Source organism: Pipistrellus hanaki (assembly GCF_964339955.1).
Source record: "Pipistrellus hanaki genome assembly, chromosome: 5".
NCBI lineage: Eukaryota > Metazoa > Chordata > Mammalia > Chiroptera > Vespertilionidae > Pipistrellus > Pipistrellus hanaki.
Window position 1 is genome coordinate 76,022,756 of NC_140507.1, and position 25,591 is coordinate 76,048,346.

General features: G+C 51.6%; 2 protein-coding genes across 3 annotated transcripts in view; both read right to left on the reverse strand.

The window, feature by feature from the left end:
* Positions 1–7,178: 7,178 nt before the first annotated feature.
* Positions 7,179–15,411, reverse strand: S1PR2 (sphingosine-1-phosphate receptor 2). Of its 2 annotated transcripts, none has more exons than XM_084885715.1 (2): positions 15,188–15,411; positions 7,179–9,615 (listed from the first exon to the last, which is right to left on the reverse strand). In XM_084885715.1, the coding sequence occupies exon 2, from the start codon at positions 9,571–9,573 to the stop codon at positions 8,515–8,517; it is 1,059 nt and encodes a 352-aa protein (XP_084741841.1). In that variant the 5' UTR covers positions 9,574–9,615; positions 15,188–15,411; the 3' UTR covers positions 7,179–8,514. The 2 variants fall into 2 exon arrangements, with proteins under 2 accessions (XP_084741841.1, XP_084741842.1); XM_084885716.1 differs by lacking the exon at positions 15,188–15,411 and adding an exon at positions 14,414–15,069.
* The window catches only part of TYK2 (tyrosine kinase 2), a 122,378-nt gene continuing 109,403 nt past the window's right edge, over positions 12,617–25,591 (reverse strand). The window contains exon 26 of the mRNA XM_084885662.1: positions 12,617–12,638. The gene's annotated coding sequence lies outside the window, so the exon portion shown is untranslated. The remainder of the gene's footprint in view (positions 12,639–25,591) is intronic.

Sequence of the window (25,591 nt, forward strand, 5' to 3'; positions counted from 1 at the left end):
TCTCCAGTCGGAGCATGGGGGATATCTCTAGAAGTTTCCTCCCTCTATCAGCTGTGGCCCAGCAGTCCTGACCCAGCTGACCAGGTGGGAGGAGCCAGAGGGACAGGTGCTGTTTCTCAAGCTGAGCACCGCTGACATTCGGAGCCGGAGCCGGATAGTCCTTGGTCATGGGGGCCAGTCCTGTGCATTTCAGGGCGATCGGTAACATGTCTGACCTCTATCCCAGATGCCTGGAGCACTGCCACCCCCAGGTGGGAAAACCACGTGTCTCTATAATTGCCAAATGTCCCCTGGAGGTGTGGAATCATCCTGGATAAGAATGAGGGATTTAGGAAATGAGGAAGCAATGACCTTGTCCATTATTTCCTGGAGGCAGTATCTTCACAGCCCTTTATCAGCCCCAGACCAGCATCTGTAAGCCACACATGATTCACATCAGAAGTGGCACAGGGTCAAATTGCAGAGTCCTGGCCCTGGATGGGTAGCTCAGTTGGTTAGAGTGGCGACCAATACACCAGGGTTGTGGGTTTGATTTTGGGGGAAGTACATTTGCCTTCTAGAAAAAACTGGCCAGGACATGAGGATGGGGAGATAGATGAGAAACCCTTCGAAGACTGCTCATGCAACGATGGGTCCAGGCAACAGCTGTTCATGGATGATCAGAGCATTAGGGACGGGGTGGGTGGGGAATTTACAAAGGTGGGGTCGGCTGATGGCCTTTGAACCCCCTGATCAGTCTTAGTCACCAGTAAAAGAGAGAGAGACATCGAAATATCATATCCCTCCTGTTGGAAGTTTCCAGCACTTCCTATAAAAAAATTGAAGCCAAAAATATCAATCTCAAATCTGACTGGGGAAGAGGAACATGACCTAAGGGGATACCACCAGCTGATAACAAATTATGAAACTCGCAAACCTATTTCTTCAACAAATAATTACTCAACCTCAGTTAAACAACGTTAAATAGGTGCTTAAGCCTATTGTCTAACAAGGAAAGGCTGTGAAACAATACTTAAGAAATCCACTAACTAAATATATGTGAGGACCTTATTTGAATTCTAATTCAAATAAATAAAATGTTTAAAAAAAAAAAGACAACTGTGGTTGGATGAACATGATTGTAGGAGGTTTATCGTATAAGGGTAAGATTGGAATGAGAATTTAAAGGAATGTAAATTTCTTTTTTTTTTTTTTAAATATATTTTATTGATTTTTTTACAGAGAGGAAGGTAGAGGGACAGAGAGCTAGAAACACTGATGAGAGAGAAACATCGACCAGCTGCCTCCTGCACACCCCCTACTAGGGATGTGCCCGCAACCAATGTACATGCCCTTGACCGGAATCAAATCCGGGACCCCTCAGTCCGCAGGCCAACGCTCTATCCACTGAGCCAAACCGGTTTCAGCAGGAATGTAAATGTCAATAAACAAATTGAAGAAGAGAAAAATGTCTGAAAATGTATGTTAAATATACTGGCTTATGAATTAATTTGGGAAAGCAAAATAGGTTGTATTGAAAAATAATAAGAGATACCTCTATTAAAAAAGGAAAACAGGAAAATTTTAAAAAATATGTTTATTGACTTCAGAGAGGAAGGGAGAAGGAAAGCTGGAAACATCAATGATGAGAGAGAATTATTTATTGGCTGCCTTCTGCATGGCCCCCACTGGGGATTGAGCACTGAAACCCAGGCATATGCCCTTGACCGAAATCGAACCCGGAACTCCTCAGTCCACAGGCTGACGCTCTATCCACTGAGCCAAACCTGCTAGGGCTGACTGATACTTTTGATAAGTATAATCATGGTTTTGTGTTTAAGTTGAAAAAAAAAAAGTATTATTTTCTTTTGAAGATAAAAAGTGGCATATCTACAAATGAAATGATGTGATGCCCTCCTATTTTCCTAAAGATATCCAGTGAGTAATAATTGATTCAGGCAAGAGTGGATGCTAAAGGAGAAAAAGTTTGATGAGTAGCAGGCTGTTTACAGAGTCTCCAAGTACCACCCCACAAGACAGTTAATAATTACAAAGGGGGTAATAGTAACTTCAAAGTGAAGAGACTTGGCAGATACCACCAAGTGATAAAAGTTAGCATGGTTGATAATGAGGCTAATTAAGAAAAAAACACATTACTTCTGTGATATTTTTGCCAAAAAATGCATAGCCTGAATGTAATCATGAGGAAATATCAGACAAATCCAAGTTGAAGGGCATTCTATGGAGTAACGGGCCTATATTTTTCTAAAATGTCAAGATCGAAAAAGATAAAGGTTCAGAAACTATCCTTTATTTGTTCATTTTTATTTTTAAAAACTGACTTTTAGCCAAAACCGGTTTGGCTCAGTGGTAGAGCGTTGGTCTGTGGACTGAAGGGTCCCAGGTTCGATTCCGGTCAAGGGCATGTACATTGGTTGTGGGCGCATCCCCGGTAGGGGGTGTGCAAGAGGCAGCTGGTGGATGTTTCTCTCTCATCGATGTTTCTATCCTATTTCCCCAAAAATAAGACAGTGTCTTATATTAATTTTTTCTCCCAAAGTTGCGTTAGGTCTTATTTTCAGGGGATGTCTTATCTTTCTATGCGCTAGGTCTTATTTTTGGAGGATGTCTTATTTTGGGGGAAACACGGGTAGCTCTCTATCTCTCTCCCTTCCTCTCTGTAAGAAAATCAATAAAATATATTTTAAAAAATTAAATAAAATAAAAACTGACTTCTAGAGAGAGAGGGAAAGGGAGAGGAACATCGATGGTCCACCTCCCGCATGCCCCCCAGGGGGATCAAGCCCACACCCGGGCACATGCTCCGACCCTCAACCTTTCAGGGCACGGGACAATGCCCGACCGATTGAAGAGACTGAAGAGATAAATGAATTCAACACGTGGTCTGAGATTTTCTTCTAAGGTAACCGTCAGTAATGGGACAATTTGTGAAATCTGATGAAGGTTTGTAGATTTCCTCATTTTGGTAATTTTACTGAGGTTAGGACAGTGGTTGGCAAACTCATTAGTCAACAGAGCCAAATATCAACAATACAACTATTGAAATTTCTTTTTTTTCTTTTTTTTTTTTTTTTTTAATATTTTATTGGTTTTGTACAGAGAGGAAGGATTGAGATAGAGAGTTAGAAACATCAATGAGAGAGAGTCATCGATCAGCTGCCTCTTGCACACTCCCTACTGGGGATATGCCCGCAACCAAGGTACATGCCCTTGACTGGAATCGAACCCGGAACCTTTCAGTCCCTAAGCCAATGCTCTATCCATTGAGCCAAACCGGTTTCAGCTGAAATTTCTTTTGACAGCACATTTTTTAAACTTCTTCTAACACCACTTCTTCAAAATAGACTCGCCCAGTCAGTGGTATTTTGTGGAAGAGCCACACTCAAGGGGCCAAAGAGCCGCACGTGGCTCGTGAGCCAGTTTGCCGACCACAACCACGGGGTTAGGAGAATGCCTTGTTCTTAGGAAACAAAGTATTTAGGAGGATAGATGGATGATAGACGATAACTAGATAAACAGGTAGATTTAGGTAGATGGGTGGGTGGACGGGTGGACAGGCAGACAGGCAGACAGATGGGAGCCTGGATGCTAAGAAGTAGGCATCTGTCCTCCTTACCCAGACCGATTTCCTCTGGAACACTTTTATATGAGAAATCCATTTCCTTCCCCTCACTTCCCCCAAGCCTGAGAGTCCATTTATTTGATGAACGTGGATGAAGTTTTCAGCCAGGCATCAGGCACGCATTTCTCTTTCTTCAATTACTAATAGTTTGTTTTCTATTTGCAGCTGAGCCTGATCTTTCTTTAAATTATTATATTTTTTAAATGTATTTTTATTGATTTAGAGAGGGATTGGGAGAGATAGAAATATAAATGATGAGAAAGAATCATTGATTGGCTGCCTCCTGCACGCCCCACACTAGAGATCGACCTGCAACCCGGGCATGTGCCCTGACCAGGAATCGAACCGTGACCTTCTGGCTCATAGGTCAAGCTTCAAACAGTGAGCCATGCCAGCCAGGCACTGAGCTTAACCTTGCTATCATTATTAAAAGAAATATTCCAAAATTATGGCGTGACATGTGGAAGCGACCATGTCATTCATAACAATGATATGGTGAGATTTGAGGATTTTTGTTGAATTGGTGGTATAATGCCAAGAGAGGTCAGCTGCCCAGAGGCTGCAGAGACCAGAGGTGCACCCTGTAGAACTGCTAATGGCAATCATGGCCATTTACTTTTATTTATTTATTTTTAAAATATATTTTATTTATTTTTCACAGAGAGGAAGAGAGAGGGATAGAGAGTTAGAAACGTTGATGAGAGAGAATCATCGACCAGCTGCCTCTTGCACACCCCCTACTGGGGATGTGCCCGCAACCAAGGCACATGCCCCTGACCAGAATCGAACCCGGGACCCTTCAGTCCGCAGGCCGACGCCCTATCCACTGAGCCAAACCGGTGCCGGCATGGCCATTTACTTTTAAATGAGAGTTAAAATTTAGTCCCTGCATCACACTAGCCAAACTTCATGTGCTAAATAGCTCACAAGTGGGCAGGGCTAATATGGCATAGTTCCATCAATGCAAGAAGTTCTATTGAGCCAAAACTGGTTTGGCTCAATGGATAGAGCGTCAGCCTGTGGACTGAACAGTCCCAGGTTCGATATCGGTTAAGGGCATGTACCTTGGTTGCGGGCACATCCCCAGTAGGGGGTGTGCAGGAGGCAACTGATCGATGTTTCTAGCTCTCTATCTTTCTCCCTTCCTCTCTGTAAAAAAATCAATAAAATATATATATATATATATATTTTTTTTTAAATTCTATTGAGATTATGGAATCTGAAACCTTCTTAAACTATGGTCCCAAAAAGATGCCTAAAGGTGTTTGGTGAAAAACAGGCATTGCTGGGGTCACTTCAGACCTATTCGAATCAGAATCTGTCACTGCAACGCCTAAGAATTTGCATGTTAACAGGTTCTTCCAGGTGATTCTGAAGCTTCCTAATATCCAACAGGCATTAGGAGGAAAGGAGGTGAAAGTCACCTTGCCTCCCTCTAGGTTGGTCCCTCCCATTCTAGGCTCCAAGATTTGAGAGATCAGTAACGTGGATGTGATTGCCATTTTATTTTATTTTATTTTTAAAATATATTTTATTGATTTTATACAGAGAGGAAGGGAGAGAGAGAGCTAGAAACATCAATGAGAGTCATTGACCAGTTGCCTCTTGCACACCCCCTACTGGGGATATGCCCGCAACCAAGGTACATGCCCTTGACCGGAATTGAACCCGGGACCCTTCAGTCCCCAAGCTGACACTCTATCCATTGAGCCAAACCAGTCTCGGCGTAATTGCCATTTTAAATCAAGGACTGCCTGGGTTCAAATCCCGACACTTCCACTCACATGCTACATGAGCGTGGGCAGTTCACTCGCTCTCTCTGTGCCTCAGTTTCCTTAACCTGTTACAGTGCTGATGGGAGTACCACTTACTGAGACGACCATCATTTGCTTTTGCTTTCATTTATTTCACAAACATTGATTGAGAACCTACTGTGTGCTAGTCACTGTTCTGGGACCAAACAGTGAAGACAGACACCAACCCCTGCTGTCATAGACTAGCATTCTAAAGGGGAGATAAAAAATAAACAGGATGAAGCAAAGTGTGTTCCACGTTAAAAGAGTAGCAAGAGAGGCAGATAGGAAAAGAAACTAGCCCTGGCTGGTTTGGCCTGCAGACTGAAGGGTCCTGGCTTCGATTCTGTTCAAGGGCACATACCAGGGTTTCAGGCTCAATCCCCAGTAGGGGATGTGCAGGAGGGAGCCAATCAATGATTCTCTCTCATCATTGATGTTTCTCTCTCCCTCTCCCTTCCACCCTGAAATCAATAAAAACATATATTTTTTTAAAAAAGACTCATGTATGGCGAGGCTAGAAGCCTCACCCAGGGTATATCTGAATATAGTTTTGAAGGAGAGAAGAATCCCAAGGATGCCTGGGGGATAATCATTCCAGACAGAGGGAACAGCAGGTGCAAAGGGCCTGTGGTGGAGAGCTAAGTGCTGCTTAACATGCTAGACACAATGGTGAAGAAGACAGATACAATCCTTACATCCAGGTTCTCATATTTTAATGGGGGGGGGGTAAATTGTTATATAAAATACCATCGGGTGATGGGCTAGATGGGAAGGGAGATGGTTAGGGCAGGCCTGAAGGAGGAGGCGGTGGAAGCATGTAAGTATCTGGGGGAAATGTATTGATTCTTGCCTGGCCATTGCCTCTTCCCTCCAAACTCTACTAAGGCCTCGGGTTTGCAGAGACTGTCTCTGCACTACTGGCGGGAGGGGAATCCCCAGGGGGGTGCAGGCCTTTCGGCCTCTGGCTGCCGCCTGCCTCACTTCTCCCTCGCTGACCGCCCTCGTATTTGTGCTGGCGTTGCTGGGCGAGGCTTCAGCTTGGGCTCTGTGTTCCCAAACAAAGTGCAGCTCTTCAGAGGAGCCACTGAGCCCTGTGCCTCTGGGCAAAGGAGTGGGGTGTCACCCTGGAGCTGAGCGAGGCACCCACCCTCCGGCTGTGTTCCATCTGGGCTTCTGCTGGTCCCATGCATGGCAAAGCGGGGGATCCTTTCCCTGGCTCAGGCTTAGAGCTGGCAGGATCTCAAGTCAGCCCTCCCGAGTTCGAATCCGGACAGGTGCTGCTCCAGCGGGCTGTGTGGCCCTGAGCGGATCACGTCACTTCTCTAGGCCCACAGCCCCATAAAAGGAGGCCTGCTGGGGAGCCACGTCGACGCGCCTGGAACGTGCTCCGTCAGCCATTTCTCTGGGGAATACTGCTCTCTGGAGGACCCTGTGATAATCTCTCCAGCTCCCAGGGAGAGACATGCACTTGGGTTGGACACAGGGGTCCCCACCAGCCACCACACCCTTCTTTAAGGAAAAGAGGAAGGCCCTGGGGAGATGCCAGCGCTGACCTTGTTTTCCCAGCAGCCACTGCGGCCCCTGGTCTGGGACACGCAATGGGAAGACTGGCAAAGGGCGGTGGTTGCCTGGGCAGCAGCTACCCTCCTCCATCCCATCCACCCTCCCCCATCCCACCCACCCTCCCCCATCCCATCCACCCCAGCCACGGAGCGATAATGGGGGAATTACCACCGTAAACCTGAAAAGACAAACAGGCATCAGAAAGAGAAATTGAACCGTTTATTGGCCTGGGCCTGGTCTCAGACAATGGGGGCGTGGGGGCATCTGGGGAGCTGAATGAGGGGAGGCAATCCCCCATCTGGCTCCTTGCCCCCCAAAAGACCCTCCCAACCTGTGCATTCACAAGAAGTCACTTTGAGGCATGAGGTTTCCTTCCCCAGGTGAGCTGCAGCCCAGCTCTCACGTGGGGGGATGAGCCGGCGATTACGAAGGCGTCTGAGTGTGGGGCCGGACCCCTCTTTGGCAGCTTCAACACAGACACGAGGAGACGGAGTGGCATTCATCCTGGGGACACATGGGCACAGGTCGCAGACATCGCACACGCACACACAAGGACACGCACAGACACCGAGAGACACATAAATATGTTTGTACCGCGAGGACCCTCCTACCTATCCACAGGAGTTAGCGGAGTCCTTCTGGAGCAGGTTTGGGGAGAGCCCCCACAAGCGTCCTCAGCACCCCCGCTCCCTGCTCCAGTCGCTCCAGCTGGAAAGGAGGCCCAGTGGACTCCAGCCGCCCTGCCTTAGGGGACCTCGGCTGGGGCCCGGGGGTGGTTGTTTTGAGGGGGAGGTGGAAGGGTCCTGGGCTAACAGCTCCCCCAGAACTTTCTCAAGTTCCACGCTGAGCCCTCCTCCGCTCCCCAGACAGGTTTTTCCGGCCCTTGGTGATTTCTCTGTGCCCCAAATAGTACAACTGGCCAATGAGGTCTGAGAATGGGGTTCAGCGCCTGCCCCCGCCCCCCTCCCCTGAATCCGTGGTTTCCTGGCATCCCGTGGAGTAAGAGGAAAGGGAAGAAGTGGCCAAGTACCAGCTGACATTTGGGGAAGCTGTAGACTCGGGCTTGGGGAACTATCAGCCAGGGCTGCCCAGACAGCGAGGGAGGAGGCCCCCAGCCCCGGGGGCACTGGTTCCAGGGAGGGGGCCTGAGGTTGCCAGAATGTGGCTAGGCGGAGGGTCAGAGAGGTCGTGAAACGAAATCCTTTGTACCGAGTTGTCAATGGCTCCTGCCCTGAGTTCCCCTTGAGTGCCTGCCTGCTGTCACCCAGGCCCTTTGCAGGGAACCTCAGACGTCCCCCGAGCCAGTTCTGAGGGGGTCACACCAGCCACCGCCCTGGCCTCCCGGCCTCTGCCGCGGCTCTTCCTTCCGCAGGTCAGGGCCTCCGCCGGCCTTCCCAGGTATGAGATATTTTCAATATCACCCAGGGCTGGGGCGTGGGCCACCTTACTAGGCAGCCCCACCTCTGTCTGAGGTCACGTGGCACCTCTCCACGGAGCCCTCTGCCATGGCCTGGCTGTCAGCCCACGTGCCCCTCACACCACGGTGTTGCCCTCCAGAATCGTAGGCGACGAGGGCATGTGGGTGCCCCTCTCCAGCGAGCTCGAGCTACGGAGGGGCAGGAGGCGGTGATGGGGGGTCCCGTCCCGCCGTCCCTGCCCCCCTGCCACCTTCTGGCAGCACTTCAGGGGCCGCAGCACCTCCTGCCGCAGGTCCCGGCTCCGCCACGTGTAGATGACGGGGTTGAGCAGCGAGTTGAGGGTGGCGAAAGCGAAGAAGTAGTGGGCCTTGTAGAGGATAGGGCAGGCGCGCACGGGGCAGGCGTAGTCCAGGAGGAGAATGCTGAAGGCAGGCAGCCAGCAAACGATGAAGACCCCCAGCACGATGGTGACTGTCTTGAGAAGGGCCAGCGTCTGCGTGCCAGCCACCTCGGCCTGGCTGGAGCGGACCACGCAGTAGATGCGGACGTACAGAACTACGATGGCCGACAGGATGACAGAGAAGATGGTCACCACGCAGAGCACGTAGTCTTTGGTGTAGAGCGGCAAAACCGTGGAGCAGCTCTCGAGGTGACCCAGGCAGTTCCAGCCGAGGATGGGCAGGCCACCGAGGACCAGCGAGATGAGCCAGGAGGCCCCGATGAGCAGCAGCATGCGGCAGCTCTTGTCGCTGCCGTAGACCTTGACCTTGGCGATGGCCACATGGCGCTCGATGGCGATGGCCAGGAGGCTGAAGACGGAGGCAGAGAGCGTGATGAAAGCCGAGCCCTCGCGGGCAAACCACTGCACGGGTGTCAGGTGCAGGGTGACGGAGCCCGAGAGCAAGGTGTTGGCTATGAAGGCCACGCCCGCCAGCAGGTCCGAGGCTGCCAGGTTGCCCAGGAACAGGTACATGGCCGAGTGGAACTTGCTGTTGCGGGCGACGGCGACCAGCACCAGCACGTTCTCCACCACGATGGCACAGCACAGGATGATGATGAGGACCAAGGCCACCTGGCGGGAGAGCGTCTGCGGGACGTCCAGGGTCTCCTTGGTGTAGTTATAGTGCTCCAGGACCTTGTCGGGGTTCAGGTACTCCGAGTACAGGCTGCCCATGGTGGGGCTCAGTGGCCAGCCGAGGCCATGGAGCTGTCAGAGCTGCAGGGAGAAGAGACACAGATAAGACAGGTCAGGGGGCTGTGGACGCTGCCTGGGCTCTGACCCTGGACGCCTAGGGGCTGAGTCCCAGGGCCAGCACGAAGTCAAAAATGATCACGATCCCTGCTTCACAGATGGGAGACCCAGAGGAGTCAACTCACTTTGCCAAAGTCTCAAAGCCAGTAAGTGGCAGAGCCAGAGAGACCGGCTCCAAAGCCTCGATAGCCTCTAGGCCAGCAGTCGGCAAACTCATTAGTCACCAGAGCCACGTATCAACAGTTACAATGATTGAAATTTCTTGAGAGCCACATTTTTAAATCTTAAACTTCTTGCCGAAACTAGTTTGGCTCAGCGGTAGAGCGTCGGTCTGTAGACTGAAAGGTCCCAGGTGCGATTCTGGTCAAGGGCACGTACCTTGGTTGGGGGCACATCCCCGGTGGGGGGGTGTGCAAGAGGCAGCTGGTCGATGTTTCTCTCTCATCGACGTTTCTAGCTCTCTATCTCTCTCCCTTCCTCTCCGTAAAATATCAATAAAATATATTTTTAAAAATAAGTAAGTAAATAAATAAATAAATAAAACTTAAACTTCTTCTAATGCCACTTCTTCAAAACAGACTCGCCCAGGCCGTGGTACTTTGTGGAAAAGCCACACTCGAGGTGGGGCCAAAAAGCCACGGTTTGCCGACCACTGCTCTAGGCTACACTGTCTCACAGAAGCTCCCTCAAATGGCATGAAGGACACAAAAAGGACTTCCTTCCAGAAGCCTTGCTCGCCTACCCAGAGGTGGAGCTGTGGGCAGGAACTGGAGGGCTTGCCCCTTTTCTCAAATACACTGGAGCCTTGGGCCTCGTGCCACCTGCTAACCTGGGTCAGACAGATGCGTGGTGCTGACAGCACCATGCCCTGCTCATTACCACCCACTGCCCTCGGTGTCTGGCTGGGCGTAAGCCTTGAGGCTACGGGTGCTCCCAAAATAAGGTCTTGAGGTAAACCAGGTTGGCCCTGAGGTTCCAGCATCCCCAGAGGTCATGTCATCCCCGAGGACAGAGGCCTGGGAGACAATCTAGTGTCCACGCCACACCCCCTCTGGCATGCTGTGGGGTCTTGGGCAAGTCAATCGGCACGCAGCCTCAACACCCTCATCTGTGCATCGGGGAGAAGAAAGCCCACTTCACAGGGTGACAGGAAAACCCTGCTGAGCCGAAACCGGTTTGGCTCAGTGGATAGAGCGTCGGCCTGCAGACTGAAAGGTCCCAGGTTCGATTCCCGGCAAGGGCATGTACCTTGGTTGCGGGCACATCCCCAGTGGGGGGTGTGCAAGAGGCAGCTGGTCGATGACTCTCTCTCTCATCGATGTTTCTAGCTCTCTATCCCTCTCCCTTCCTCTCTGTAAAAAAATCAATAGAATATATATATATTTTTAAAATCCTGTAGAACGCTGCACGAGGTAGCCATTTCCGGAATAAGCACGATTAGCTCCCTTCTCCCTGCCACACTATGCTTGGGACCAGATGCCCTCCACCCAATCTCTTGGGAGGGGATGCTGCCTGAGCCAGCCAAGCAAGATTCCCGACAGCCTGTTCTCATCAGCACCATCTAGGCCTGCCCTGGGACAGAGGGTCCGGAGGGAGCGGCAGGGAGCTGGCACCCCCTCCCAGGCAGGATGAAATCCAGATGTGAGGCCCCTGGAACAAACAGGGTGGAGTCCTGGTTCCCCAGTCACATCCGCTGTGGGGAAGGCTGGGAGGGGCGCTGGGCTGGGGGAGACACCCGAGACCAGCCTGGGAGGTCCTGGCTGGGAGGATGGGGCAGCTGCGCTGAAGTCACGTGAGAGGTGAGGGGGCGCGCGGCCCCGCGGGGAGGGGCGGGGGGACGGGATTTGTTTCCAAGCAAGCCTGAGTCACCCCCTCGCAAGGAAAACCAATCCGCGGGGGAGGGGGCGGGAAGAGGTGCAGAGAGGATGCAAGGCCGACAGCATGGCCGCCCTCCAGCTTGGGAGGGAGGTGTCTCTGAGGAGCAGAGCGAAGCGGTGCAGTCTGCCTTTCAGGAGGGGAACTGCCTGCTAAATGGGGTTGGGGGATGGGGCACAGGAAGAGCCCTCCCCAGATCCCTGGACACATGTCTGCCAAGGCCTGGCAGGGACACATGTGCGCCAGGAGCCGCCTTCCAGAAGAGGCTGGTTGGGCCGGTTCTGAGCGAGCTGGGGAGTGATGGGGGACTTCCGGGGCCGCTCGGCTATCGCTGTCACCGTCACCGGTGCCCCCTCGGGGAGGTGGCCCGGACCTTGGCCTGACAGGGAAGCAGCTGCTCCCTCTGGGCGAAGGGACATCCGTCCCAGTTTGGGAACAGAGAAGGGCTTGTGTGCATCCCCGGGGCCGCTGCCCTGCCCAGATCGCCACACAGAGGCCCCTTGTTCCTGGGCAGGACAGAGCCTCTGGCGCCCCGATGCCCTCTGCCCGCCGCCGCAGAGGGCCAGAAGCAGGCTTAGGCCCTACCAGACCCACTGTCGGGCCAGACACAGCCTGCCCCCTGATTGGCTTATTTTCAATCCCAAGGTGTTGAGCTATCCGCTCACTGGCCTGAGCTTTCCATCTTCGGCATCTGATTGGCCAGGTTTGGAAGCGCTCAGCAGCTACCGCCACAGAATGGGTTCTTTCTGGAAGGCTGGAACTCGCTTCTTCCGGAGGAGAATTAAATCTGTGTGAACGTCCCTGGGGAGAGTTTGAACTGCAGTCTGACCGCCAGGTCATCCTCACCAGACATCCCCAGGCCGCCCTGGCCTACTGGGACCCTCCTGGAGTTTAAAATTGAGAATCAAAAACCCATCCCTGGCCTGGGAAGCACCCTTGCTAGTGGGGCCTGAAGCGCCGGGCGTGTCCTGTGGCTGCCCCCCTCCTTCCCTGAAGTGGGGCCACCCCCCTCTCCAGTCAGGCAGCCAAGAGAAAGATTTACGGCCACTTCCTGGCGAAATAGGACATGGGTTCAGCCCTAGCCCGTTTGGCTCAGTGGATAGAGGACAGGCCTGCGGACTAAAGGGTCCCAGGTTCAATTCCAGCCAAAGGCACATGCCTGGGTTGCGAGCTCCGTCCCCAGTAGGGGGCGTGCAGGAGGCAGCTGATCAATGATTCTCTCTCACCATTGATGTTTCTATCTCTCTCCCTTCCTCTCTGAAATCAATAAAAATATGTATTTAGGATAATAAATAAAACAGAAATGGATTCAGCCCTTGAATCCTAGGAATGGACCAAAAAGTCTATCTTTTCCCTGGAAAGCAAGACCAGGGCACCGCACGCTCATTTTCTGCAGCCCCGGAGGCTTGTAGGCATCCTCAGGAGGGGTGGCTCTCCTCGTAAGAGAAGGGGAAACTGAGGCCCACACTACTTCATCTTCCCAACTAGAGCTGTGCTAAGTATTAAGGTAAGTAGATGCTTTCCAGGTTGGGGCCAGCAGATGCATGCCTTGCCTGCTGCTCCTCCCTGTGTCGGCTCCCAGGCCTGGCCACACACCGGGCCTGACTCCGGCTCACCTTTGCCGAGGCCGCCCTGACTCCCTCCTAGAGGCTCCGTAAGAGGTCACTGGGCTCGGAATCAGGGAATGTCCAGGCCTGACATGAAGCAAGAAGGACGAGTGGGAACAAGAGACAGGGCAGGGCAGGGCAGGGAAGGAGACACAGACAGACTGGGGGGGGGGGGGAGGGGCGCGCGTGATTAGGAGGGAGGGAGGCAGGAGGAAGCTCAGGGCTTCCAGGAGCCCCTTCCCCAAGTTCCACTGAGGCAGGCCCTGTGGTTCAGTTCCCAGTGGTCACTCACGGATCCCATGCCTCTTGCCTAGGGCAGCGGCTGCCCCAAACCCTTTCTTTTGGTTTCTCTTCAGCTGTCAGGGCCCTGCTGCACTGCCATTCTCCATACAGCCACCAGGGGCGCTCCAATATGTCACTCCAAATTCTTCCATGGCTCCCCACTAGCCCCAAAGGACCTGGCCCTCTGCCCGTTAGCTTCCTCCCACTCTCCCCCAGAGCCATGGAACCACACTGGCCTCCTACAGGCCCACCCTACCTCCTCGCCTTGGCCCCGGCTGTTCCCCCACCTGACACGCCCTTCCCCCAAATCCGTGAGTAGTCTTTGTTCCCCCGTCTCCTCATCTTCCAGATTTGTTTTAAGGTCACTTGCTCCGACCCCCTGGTCTGTTACAGCCACTGTCTCCTCAGAGCATCTTGCTTTGCTATCTTCGCAGCCCTTAACAAGTTTGAAAAGTGTGATTTCTACTTTCCTCTCTGGCTTCCACCGTAGAATGTAAGTGTCGGCAACCAAGTCCGTGTGCAGGCCCTTTGGGTTGCTACCTAGCATACACCAGGTGCTCAGAAAACATGGAGGACGGATGATGGATGGATGAACCAATCAACCAACCAATCAATGAAAAACCAATGAGGCCCCAGGGGGCCAGGGAGTGTGGAGGCTCCAGCCCCAAGCAGCAAAGGAGGCCCGAGACGCCCGGGGTCTGCAGGCAGTCCTCTGAGGGCAGTCCTCCCTACGAGGCGAACGAAGCCCTGAGGCCCAGACAACGCGACAGGACCCGCCCCCGCCTTCGGGCCACAGTCTCAGCCTCCTTATCTGGCGGTGGAATGCACGGTATCCACACTCCGGGCTGCTGGGGCCGCACCTCCTTTCTCTTGGGCCCCACACACGAGCAAGCGCGGTATCTCCACATCTCCAAGTGGGGCTGGGGGCTCCGCTCCGTCCCGCCAGGCGCCCTGCCTCAGTGTTCCCAGAGGACATGGGGGGAGAGGGGGTTACCAACCTCAGCCACAGGGGAGACTGTGGGCTCAGCGCGCGGCGTCTGGAGCATCTGACCAGAGAGAGTTTGGGGAGGGGGTGGAAATCCCCGGGTGAGTCAGTCCGTGCCGGAGGAGGGGGCGAGGTTCGGAAGCTCTGCGGGGCCTGGGACCCAGCGGGGCCCGTGCCACGCGCGCCTGCACCCACGCCCCATCGCCGGGCCCCAGGAAGAAGAAGAGGCGCGGGAGCCACACGGCCACGTTCCCTTCTCTCCCAGAACAAAGCCAGGTCCCCGCCGGGGGAAGGGGAGGGAACGGAAGACTCCTCGAGGAAACTGAGGCAGGGAGCCAGATGTGCAGACGGGCCGCCCGCCTGCTTCGGGGGCCCCGCCCCTCGGCCTGGGAGCTCCGCGGCGGCAGGACGCGCAGCACCTTTGGCTCCACCCGAGTGAGCCCGGAGGGGCGCCCTCCCCGCCTCCTACGCGCGCACTCCCCAAACTCCCCGGGCGCGCCGTCCTGCCTCCCGGCTCCGGCCAAAAGAGCTTGGATTCCGCCTCCTCGGAGCCAACTTCCTGCCGCCGGGTGAGCGCAGTCAGGGGTTCGCGGCGGGGCCCGCGGGAGCCGATCGGAGCCCCCGCGGGGAGGGCGCACGGCGACCCCTCCTCGCTCAGGGCAGCGGGAGCGCGCCCGACCCCGGCCCCGACCAGGCCCCCCACCCCCGCCCCGCGGCTCGGATCCCGCGCCCCGAGTGCACCGAGCCCGCCTCTCATTCCCCCCCACCCCTAGCCACGCATGCTCACCTGGCGAGGCGGCCCGGGTCCCTGCCCTGGCCCGAGGGGCTGTGGCATCGGCGCTCCCGGACGACCGCGGCTGGGGCTGGGGCTGCCCGCCGGGCTCGGCTGCGTCCCGGGCTGGGGAGAGACAAGAGGGGGGCGGGGAGAGACGGCGCCTGCCCCCCCTCGCCCCGCCCTCCTCTCCTCTCCTCTCCTCCCCTTGCGGGAGGGAGGGGCAGAAATGAATTCCAGATGTGGTCTGCCGGGCCGGCGCGCGCGGGCCCGGCGGGGGTGGTGCTCCCGTCCCTTTGTCCGCGCCCCCCAGCCCCCCGCGGCCCGGCCCCTCCCAGGCCCTCCCGTGAGAACCGGCTGGAGCCTGACGTCACTCGGCCCCGTGACTTTGTGTCCCTCCTGGCCAGGTGGCCCGAACCCGAAACAGCCGTCTCCAAGGACAGATGTATGCCGGCCCGCCCCTGGGACCCCGGGTCGGGAGGAGAGCGCGGGGTCCCCTTGACTCAGCAAGGAGCCATGAAGCACCTACTGTGTGCCGTCGCAGCAGTTAGGCATCAAGGCCTGTGGTGTGTTTATTTCAAAAGATAATCAAGTGCCTACCATGCGCCACGCACTGTCCCAAACACAGAACTGATTTTTGCCTTGATAGGATCCCAGAATCCCGCGCCGCCTCCTGCCCCGGAGACGCAACCCTCAGCCTAACCTGCCTTTGTCCACGGCAGCCCCGCCCTCGCTGCCAGGTCCCAGTCGTATCCTGCCTTCCAACTTGGGGCCCATCCTCTACCTGGTTCTTGAGTTCCCACCCCTTTTCCTCACTCAGCCTGCACTAGGTGTGAACACGCATAAACAATCTGCTTATATTGTATGTTCATTTACCAAATACGCTAGACACCTGGTTCGTGCCAGACACTCTCCTGGAAGGTAGAGACAAAGCAGGCAACACGCCGCGCCCCCCGGGGGGCTGATTTCTACCTGAGGGACAGAAGATCCAGAACATTGCAAGAAGAAACGTAAATGTCCTGGGGAGGAGGCTGTTTCACTCTGACTCCTTTGTGCCTTTTGGCTGTTGTAACCTGCACAATACTGTGACGTGTTTAAATATTGCAACAATAGCTGAAACCGGTTTGGCTCAGTAGATAGAGTGTTGGCCTGCAGACTAAAGGGTCCCGGGTTTGATTCCGGTCAAGGGCGTGTACCTTGGTTGCGGGCACATCCCCAGTAAGGGGTGTGCAGGAGGCAGCTGATTGATGACTCTCTTTCATTGATGTTTCTAACTATCTCTCTCCCTTCCTCTCTGTAAAATATATTTTTAAAATAAATAAATAAATATTCCAACCATCAATTAATTAAAAATTAAGCCTGCTTACCCCGCTGGTGTGGCTCAGTTGGTTGAGCATTGTCCTATGCACCAAGAAGTTGCTGGTTAGATTCCCTGTCAAGGCACATGCCCTGAGTTTCAGACTAGACGCCCAGTAAAAATACATTAAAAAAACACACATATTTTTAAAAAGTTAAGACTGTTTGATACCCAGACAGTGCAATAAAAAAGAAGGGAGAGGGTAGGTGCTTCAAAACAAACGAACAATAAAATTATGAAAAAGGATATCTACACTCCCATGTTTATGGCAGCATTATTCACAATAGCCAAGACATGGAAACAAGCCAAGTGTCCCTCAGTGGATGACTGGATAAAGAAAATGTGAGCCATAAGTGTTTGGGCTCAGTGAATAGAGCATTGGCCTGCAGACCAAAGGGTCCCAGGTTCGATTCTGGTCAAGGGCATTTACCTTGGTTGCAGGCTCCTCCCCGGCCCTAGTTGGGGATTCATGCAGAAGGCAACCAATTGGTGTGTTTCTCCTACATCGATGTTTCTCTCAGTCTTTCCCTCTCTCTTCCATTCTCCCTAAAAATCAATGGAAAAATATCCTCCAGTGAGGATTAACAACAAAAAAGGAAAAAGGAAATGTAATATATGTTTTTCTATATATAATTTTCCACTTATAATTTCATATATTTAAAATATAATGGAATATAGAGAATCCTGTCATTTATAACAACATGAATGGACCTTGAGGGCATTATGCTAAGTGAGAGAAAAAATCACAGAGAAGGACAAATAGTGCACGGTATCACTTATATGTGGAATCTAAAAAAAGAAAGTCAAACTCATAGAAACAGAGAACAGGAAAGTGGCTGGCAGGGGCTGGGGTGGGGGAAATGGGAGCGGTGGGTGAAAGGGTACAAACTCTCAGCAATAACATGAAATAAGGTCTGAGAATCGAATGTGAAGCATGGTGACTATGGTTGATAATACTGTATGATATTGAAATTTGCTGAGAGTAGAACTTAAATGTTCATACACACACACACACACACACCACACCTCACAAAAACAGATAAATAACTGAGGTGATGGATATATTAATTAAGTCAACGGGAGAACTCTTTCAGATTGTATACGTATATCAAATTACTATGATGTGTGCTTTAACTACCTTATAATTTTTATGTCAATAAAGCTGAAATTAATCAAAGAAAACACTATACTGCTTGAAACCTTCATAAAGGGTATTGGAAAGCAAAATGATGAAACAAGGACATTAAAATGGGCCCATTGAGCCCTAGCTGGTTTGGCTCGGTGAATAGAGAGCATCAGTCTGCATATTGAAGGGTCTCAGGTTCGATTTCGGTCAAGGGCACATGTCTGGGTTGCAGGCTCAATCCCCAGTAGGGGGCGTGCAGGAGGCAGCTCATCAATAATTCTCTTCATTGGTGCTTCTACCTCTCTCTCCCTCTCCCTTCCTCTCTGAAATCAATAAAAAAAAATTTTAATAGATCCATTAATGCCTATTACAGAATTAAAATGGAGTAGTCTTGTTTGTACTGAGTGAAAGTGTCTCCAACCTGTTAACTTGAAAAAACACACAAATTAGAACAGCTTGCGTCATTTGCCTGAACTTCTGTGTGTATTTATAAGGGCTGTATAAATACACGTGCATTTGCCTGTGTATGGCTCACAGACCATCTCTGGGAGAGGCACACGACACCCGTCACAGCGGTTAACCTCAGGCGGACAGGTGAGGGGGTGTCAGACTTTTCATCCTGTGCCCTGAAATACTGTTAGTTCCTATTACCAATTCAAAAACTTAAATAAAAGGTAACAAATCACCAGACCTTTAGTTGTAAAATCATTCCTGTAATAATAATGATCAATATAAACATACAAAATATTAATAAAGATATTGATATTATTATTGAACTTATCAATATTAACAAATTTCTATTAAGAATAAACATGTTGCCTGGCTAACGTGTTTCAGTGATTGAACATTGACTTATGAACCAAGAGGTCATGGTTCGATTCCCAGTCAGGGCACATGCCCAGGTTACAGACTTGATCCCCAGTGGGGGGATGTAGGAGACAACCGATCAATTATTCTCTTTCTTTTTAAAAATGTTTTAATTTAATTTAATTTTTTTACATTTTTATATTTTATTGATTTTTTACAGAGAGGAAGAGAGAGGGATAGAGAGTTAGAAACATCCATCAGCTGCCTCTTGCACCTCCCACACCGGGGATGTGCCTGCAACCAAGGTACATGCCCTTGACCGGAATCGAACCTGGGACCTTTCAGTCCTCAGGCCAACGCTCTATCCACTGAACCAAACTGTTTTCGTCCAATTATTCTCTTTCATCATTGATGTTTCTATCTCTCTCTCCTTCTCCTTTCCTCTCTGAAATCAATAAAAACATATTTTTATAATGTAAGTTCTTTTAAAAAATATTTATTGTTGTAAGTATTACATATGTCCCCCTTTTCTCCCCATTGACCCCTTCTAACCTGCCCTCACCCCACACTTTAATCACCCTATTGTCTGAATACAAGTTATTGGTTGATCTATTCCCACCCACCCAATAAAAACATATTTTTAAACAATTTAAAAAAATAAACATGTTGCCTTGGTCAGTTTTCTCAGTGGTTAGAGCACCAGCCCAAGAACCAAAGGGTCTGCCGAGACCGGTTTGGCTCAATGGATAGAGTGTCAGCCTGCGGACTGAAGGGTCCCGGGTTCGATTCCGGTCAAGGGTGTGTAACGTGGTTGCGGGCACATCCCCAGTAGGGGGTGTGCAAGAGGCAGCTGATTGATGATTCTCTCTCATCGATGTTTCTAACTCTCTATCCCTCTCTCTTCCTCTCTGTAAAAAATCAATAAAATATATTAAATAAATAAATAAATAAAAAGAACCAAAGGGTCTTGGGTTTGATTACTGGTCGAGGACATGTATGTACCTGGGTTGCAGGTTCAATCACCTGTTGTTCCGGGCAAGTACGGGAGGCAGCACATCCCCAATTGACTTTTCTCACATCAATGTTTCCCTCTTTTTCCTTTCCCCTCTCTCTAAAATCAATAAACTTATCCTCAGGTGAAGATATTTTTTTTAAATAGTTAAAACAAAACAAAACATGTTTATATGATTAACAAAGAAATGCATAAAGATTATAGTGATGCGACATATATGTATGCAGCATATCCTATATAATAAAAGGCCAATGTGCAAATCAACCAAACGGCAGACCCACTGGTCGCTATGATGCACACTGACCACCAGGGGGAAGATGCTCCATGCAGGGAGTGCTGCTCACCCAGAAGTGGGGAGTGGGCCTACACTGGCAGTCGGACCTCCCCCGAGGGTTCCCTGCCCGGGAGAGTGCACACATTTCTCCCACCCCTTCAGTGCACAAATTTCGTGTACCAGGTCTCTAGTATATTCATATAATGCTCTGTGCTGGTTCTGGTGATGCCTCCTTGGTCTCTGTCATCCATACCTGACTGACGGAGGAGACAGTGAAGAAACCAGACAGTTCTGATACAGATCCACGGGGCTTTGATGCGGAGATAAGGAAAGAGACCGTGACTTTGCTCCTTTTCCTGAACCGGACTTCAGCGTCCACTCCTTTCAGGGCCAGATCTTGGGGTCCACTGAAACCTCAGCAAAACCGCACTGAGTCCTCTGCCAAGTGACATGTGTTGCCCGGGCAACTTCTCGAAACCAGGTGTTCAACACACAGGGGACAAGGCACGGAGCAAACTGGGTCTCTTCTCGACGGGGAGCTATCAGAGCGGAAATCTCAGCTCTTTGTGGGGACCTGAAGGCTGGGGAGGAAGTGACCCCCCCCCCTCACTTGCCTGAGTTGGCTCAGCAGTTTGCCAGCCCTCCAGGGACCTGGGGGGTGGGGATGAAGTCAAGGCCAGACATAGCTGGCGCCTGCTAGACAGACCATGGCTACGAGACAAAGGTGACATCCTCAGAGACACAGAGATACACCCACAGGCAACTTCCGTCTCCTCTTCTCAGCCCTCTCACCTCCCACTTCTGGGGCAACACAAGGTCTCGGCTGGGTCAGCCGAGGGAACGGGCTGGAGAGCTGGAAAGCACGGGAGGCCTGGACTTCCTGATAGTCTGCAGGGGCGGGGGAGATGGCCTCCAAGGGAAAGCTGCTCTAAGGGACTCCTGAGAGGGAACAGTGGGCGAAGAAGGAAATGACCCTTCTCTTGGGAGCTACCAGGAAGGGAACATAGAGGTGAAGAGACTCGGAGCAGCCTCCACTAATTATAGGGCCGCGGACAATGGCTAAGGCTCACATGACACAGACTGTCCTGAGCGCAGCTCTGAATCCTCCCAGCCCTAGGAGGTGGGGAATATTATCATCATCCTATTGTCTCACACAGACTCTATTTTTAGGACAGTTTCAGATTCACAGCAAAATCGAGCGGAAAGTACAGCGATTTCTCCTGCGTCCCCCCCGCCCCCAGGCACGCAAAGCCTCCCCCGCTCTCCGCATGGCACTACGGAGGTGCCGGGTTTTAATCGATGAGCCTACGCGGACACATCACCAGCACCCCAAACTCAGAATCTGCACTGCGGTTTGCTCTTGGTGTTGCACCTTCTGTGGGTTTCATGAAACATACAGTGACTTGTATGCATACAGAATAGTTTCACTCTCCTAGAGATGCTTTGTGCCTTGCCTGTTCATCCCCCCCTAACCCAAACCCCTGGTAACCCCTGACCTTTCTTTCTTTCTTTCTTTCTTTCTTTCTTTCTTTCTTTCTTTCTTCTTTTTTTTTTTTTTTTTTTTTTTTTTAAAGAATAGTTGATTCATTTTTAGAAAGAGAGGAAAGGAGAGGGAGAGAGAGAAAAATGTCAATGGGAGAGCAGAACATCCATAGGCTGCCTTCTTTTTTTCTTCTTTTTTTAAAAATATATTTTATTGATTTTTTATAGAAAGGAAGGGAGAGAGGGATAGAGAGCTAGAAACACCGACCAGCTGCCTCCTGTACCTCCCCCACTGGGGATGTGCCCGCAACCAAGGTACATGCCCTTGACCGTAATCAGACCTGGGACCCTTCAGTCCACAGGCCGACGCTCTGAGCCAAACCGGCTTCAGCCATAGGCTGCCTTCTGCATGCCCCCTGCCAGGATCGAGCCCACACCTAGGGATGTGCTCTGACCAGGAATAGAGCCAGCAATCTTTGGCTGCACTGGATGATACCCAACCCACTGAGCCACAGCGGCCGGGGCACCCCTGATCTTTTTACTGTCTCCATAGTTTTGCCTTTTCCTTCTCACCCCAATTTAAAGATGAAGAAGCTGGGGTACACAGTAGTGGGGATTATTTGAATTTGTTTATGCTCAGTCCTGATGCAGAGGGTCAGAAGGGTGATGGTTACTCCTCGGGACCACATGGGGCGTTGGTGAGATACGAGACGGTCTTCTCTGTGATCCAGGTGAGGGAAACCCTCGATCTCTGATTCTTTGAGCTTCCCCAGAGCAAGGAGGCCCAGGCCTGTCCTCAAGCCTCTCTGGTCTCTACTGTCACCCCACCCCCGCTCTCCACTTTTGGCAGGAGAAATTGCATAAAAAGAAGTGTCTGAGACAGGTCCCAACTTTCTCATCATCACCCCGGCACTGGGGGAGGGGCCCCAGCTGCAGAGAAGCTTTCCAGATGCTGATCTTGGCAGGCGTTTCCTCCATCCATGGGCTTGGGGCCCACTTTCAGCTTCAGGGATGGGCTGGGAGGCCAGTTCCTGCCACGTCGGCACCAGATGCAGCCTCGGCCCTTCCAGCCTGGGAAGGGTGGGCTCTCTCTTCCGGAGGAGGCAAGCCGTTAGGGGGAAGGGGAACACCTGAACCCACTTCTCAGTAACCGCCTCCCCCACCCCTCCACCCCCCCCCACCACCCAGCATAAAAGCAATGACTGACACTTCTTACTGCACCAGTTACTGTCCTAAACATTTCGCAAATATCAGCTCATGAAAAGTTCACAGCAGCCCTGCCAGTTTAGCTCAGTGGTTAGAGGACCGGCCCTCGGAAGGGTCTCAGGTTCGATTCCCAGTCTAGGTCACGTACCTTGGTTGCAGATTCGATCCATTGCCCGGTCAGGGCACATGTGGAAGGCAATAGTCTCATTTGTATCGATGTTTCTCTCTCTCTCTCCTCCCACCACTGTCTCTAAAAAAGAAAAAAAAAAAATCAATGGAAGGAATACTCTCCAGTGAGGATTAAAAAACAAACAAACCCAGCAGCTGCCCTAATTAGGGAACACAGACAAACTGCAGTCCATCCTTACACAGGTCACTCAGGAATATATTTGGAACCACCAGTTCCAAAAGGCAGGAACTAATTATAAATAACGTGCGTGAATCTCAAATGCATTATAAGGAGGGAAAGAAGCCATACGCCAAAGGTTACAAGGCTATATGATTCCATTTCTATGACATTCTCGGAGAGGCCAAACTATAGGGACTAAGAACAGATCAGTAACTGGCAGGGCCTGGGGCTTAGGAAGGGAAATTTTTTGGTAATAGAACCATTTTGTGTCTTCATTGTGGTGGTGGTTACATGACTATATATGTTTGTGGAAACTTGCAGAACTGTACACTGATGAGGGAAGACTTACTGTATCTAAATTGTATCTTAAAACAAAAGCAAACAAAATCCTTCACAGCTGCCTTACATCAGAAAAATAGAAATATCTCAAACAGAGGGGATTTAATATAGCGGTTTCACAGATAAGAAACCAAAGTGTAAACAGGGTAAGACTAGAAATTAGCACACAGGGCCTGGCCAATGTGGCTCAGTGGCTGAGCGTCGACCTATGAACCAGGAGGTCATGGTTCAATTCCTGGTCAGGGCACATGTCCGGGTTTTGGGCTCAATCCCCAGTGGGAGTGTGTATAGGAGGCAGCCAATCAATGATTCTCTCTCATCATCGATGATGTTTCTATCTCTTACTCCCACACCCTTCTTCTCAGAAATCAGTAAAAATGCATTAAAAAAAAGGAAGAAAAAATAGCACTTAGAAATCCTCCTGCCTCCCAATCTACCCTCAGTGCCTGCCATTGGCAAAATCTGGGCAGAAACCAATGGACAAGGGAAATGTTGTGTGCAGGGGTCAGCCCCTAGCCGTGGGACAGGGTCAGCGGGGGAAGTGGGTGGCTGAGGGTACACAGGCTCAAGCTGGGCACAAACCATGTGAGGTAGGGCCCATTACACCTCATTTCACAGAGGAGGAAATTGAGACCCAATGAGCCGCTGTGCCCTACTCCCCTGAGGAGGGTCTGAATTTCTGCCAAGACCTGCTGGTTCTGTGCCTTTTTTTTTGTTTGTTCCAAATTCCTATTGCGGTTAAACTGAAGGTAACTAAACAGGCATGGAAATGACTATGCAAATCAGGCCCGTCCTGGGGGTGGAGGGCTGACTCAATGGGAGACTCCTCCTCCAGCGTTTGGCAGTTACCCACCAACGGAGCTGCAAACACACAGCAGATGTTCGGGCAGGTGGCGAGGGGGTACTTTAGTCAGCTCCCCCCAGTAGGTCAGATTCCCCCCCCCCCCCCCCCCCCATCAAGCCTGTACCCATGCTCTGCATCTCCTGAGGGCTGCCCTCAATATTGCAGCCTTGACCACTGGCTTTTGTGAAAACCCTTGCACAGTGATTGGGGGGGGAGGGAGGCCAGGAAAGACCAGATGTTGGGGGGCCCTCCAGTTTATGATGTGTGTTCCCTAAATTGCTATCACGCTTGTGGCCAGCAGAGTCAGAAGGCTGATAGTGGAGACAGGGGTTACCTGCCGTTGAGCCTTTGATCCGCGGGAGTGAGCTGGACATGTTGATCTTTGACCTCCACCAAGGCTCAGGCCAAAATGGTCAAACTTTGAGCCTTGCAGTATGCAGGACTCAAGGTCCTTACTTCCCTTTCATGGAGGCTTAAAATCAATAAGCTGCGGGGCAGAGGGGAGGGGGCGGTGGGGGGAAGTGGGGAGCCCTGTGCAAAGTGCTTTCTCTACGTGGTGTTTGTTGAGTTACTGTGTATGGGGAACATGCTGCGAGCCCTCCTCCGCAGGGGCGTCCAGCGGGGAAAGAAACAAAGAACCCTGCCGTCTCGGAGCTGACATTCTAGTGGGGGAGACAGACAAGCATCAGGAACATAAGAACATGATGTCGTCTGTTAGTATATGGTGACAGTTCTGGACACACGTGACACCTGGGAAGGCAGCAGAATGTAAGGTCGGCAGGGAGCAGTGATTTTAGACCCAGTGTCAGCTGAGACGGTGACATTTAAGCAAAGACCGTAAGGAGATGAGGGGGTGAGCCATGAAGATTGACATTCATGGGAGAGTGGTCCAGGCAGAAGGAATGACAGATGAAAGGGCCCCGAGGCTGGTGTGGGATGGACAGGTCTGGTGATAAGAACATTGTGGCCAGAGACCAAAGAGTGATAGAAGAGGAGGTGGGATGCAGTGAGGACGTTGGCTTTGGCTCTAAGGGAATGGAAAGTGAGCGGGTTCTGAGCAGAGGAGGGATGTGATCTGATTCCTGTTTATAGGTTCCCTCTGTGGGATAAAAAGGACTGAGGGGAGTGTAAATGAAAGGAAAGAGAACTCTGACCCTCCACACAGCTCAGTGGGGGCGGGAAAGGTTTGTGTGTGTCATGCTTACTGATTAAACATGTGGCCAATCAGCAGCAGCCCCTGGATTTGAACCCGTGTCTATGTGACTCCAGTGCCACTGGGTAAATTATCATTTACTGGGTACCTATGCGCCTGTGACTCCAGGGGAATAGACACCTTAAAACAATGGAAGTGCTCTCTCTGTTTCTGATAATACCTCGGCAACAGGGCAATGAGAAGGAATTCACTTAAGAAACATGTATTGAGCCCCTACTGTGTTATAGGTACGAGGCGGCATGCTGGGCTATAGCAGGGAACAAAAGGAAGCAAAATTTCTTTCTGCCTTGGAACCTGGCTGGCATGGCTCAGTGGTTGAGCATCAACTTATGAACGAGGAGGTTGTGGTTCGATTACCGGTCAGGGCACATGCCAGAGTTGCTGGCTTGATCCTCAGTAGAAGGCATGCA

Bases quoted from the DNA above. Each gene is read 5' to 3' on its own strand.
- S1PR2 (XM_084885715.1), bottom strand. From the start codon at position 9,573: ATGGGCAGCCTGTACTCGGAGTACCTGAACCCCGACAAGGTCCTGGAG.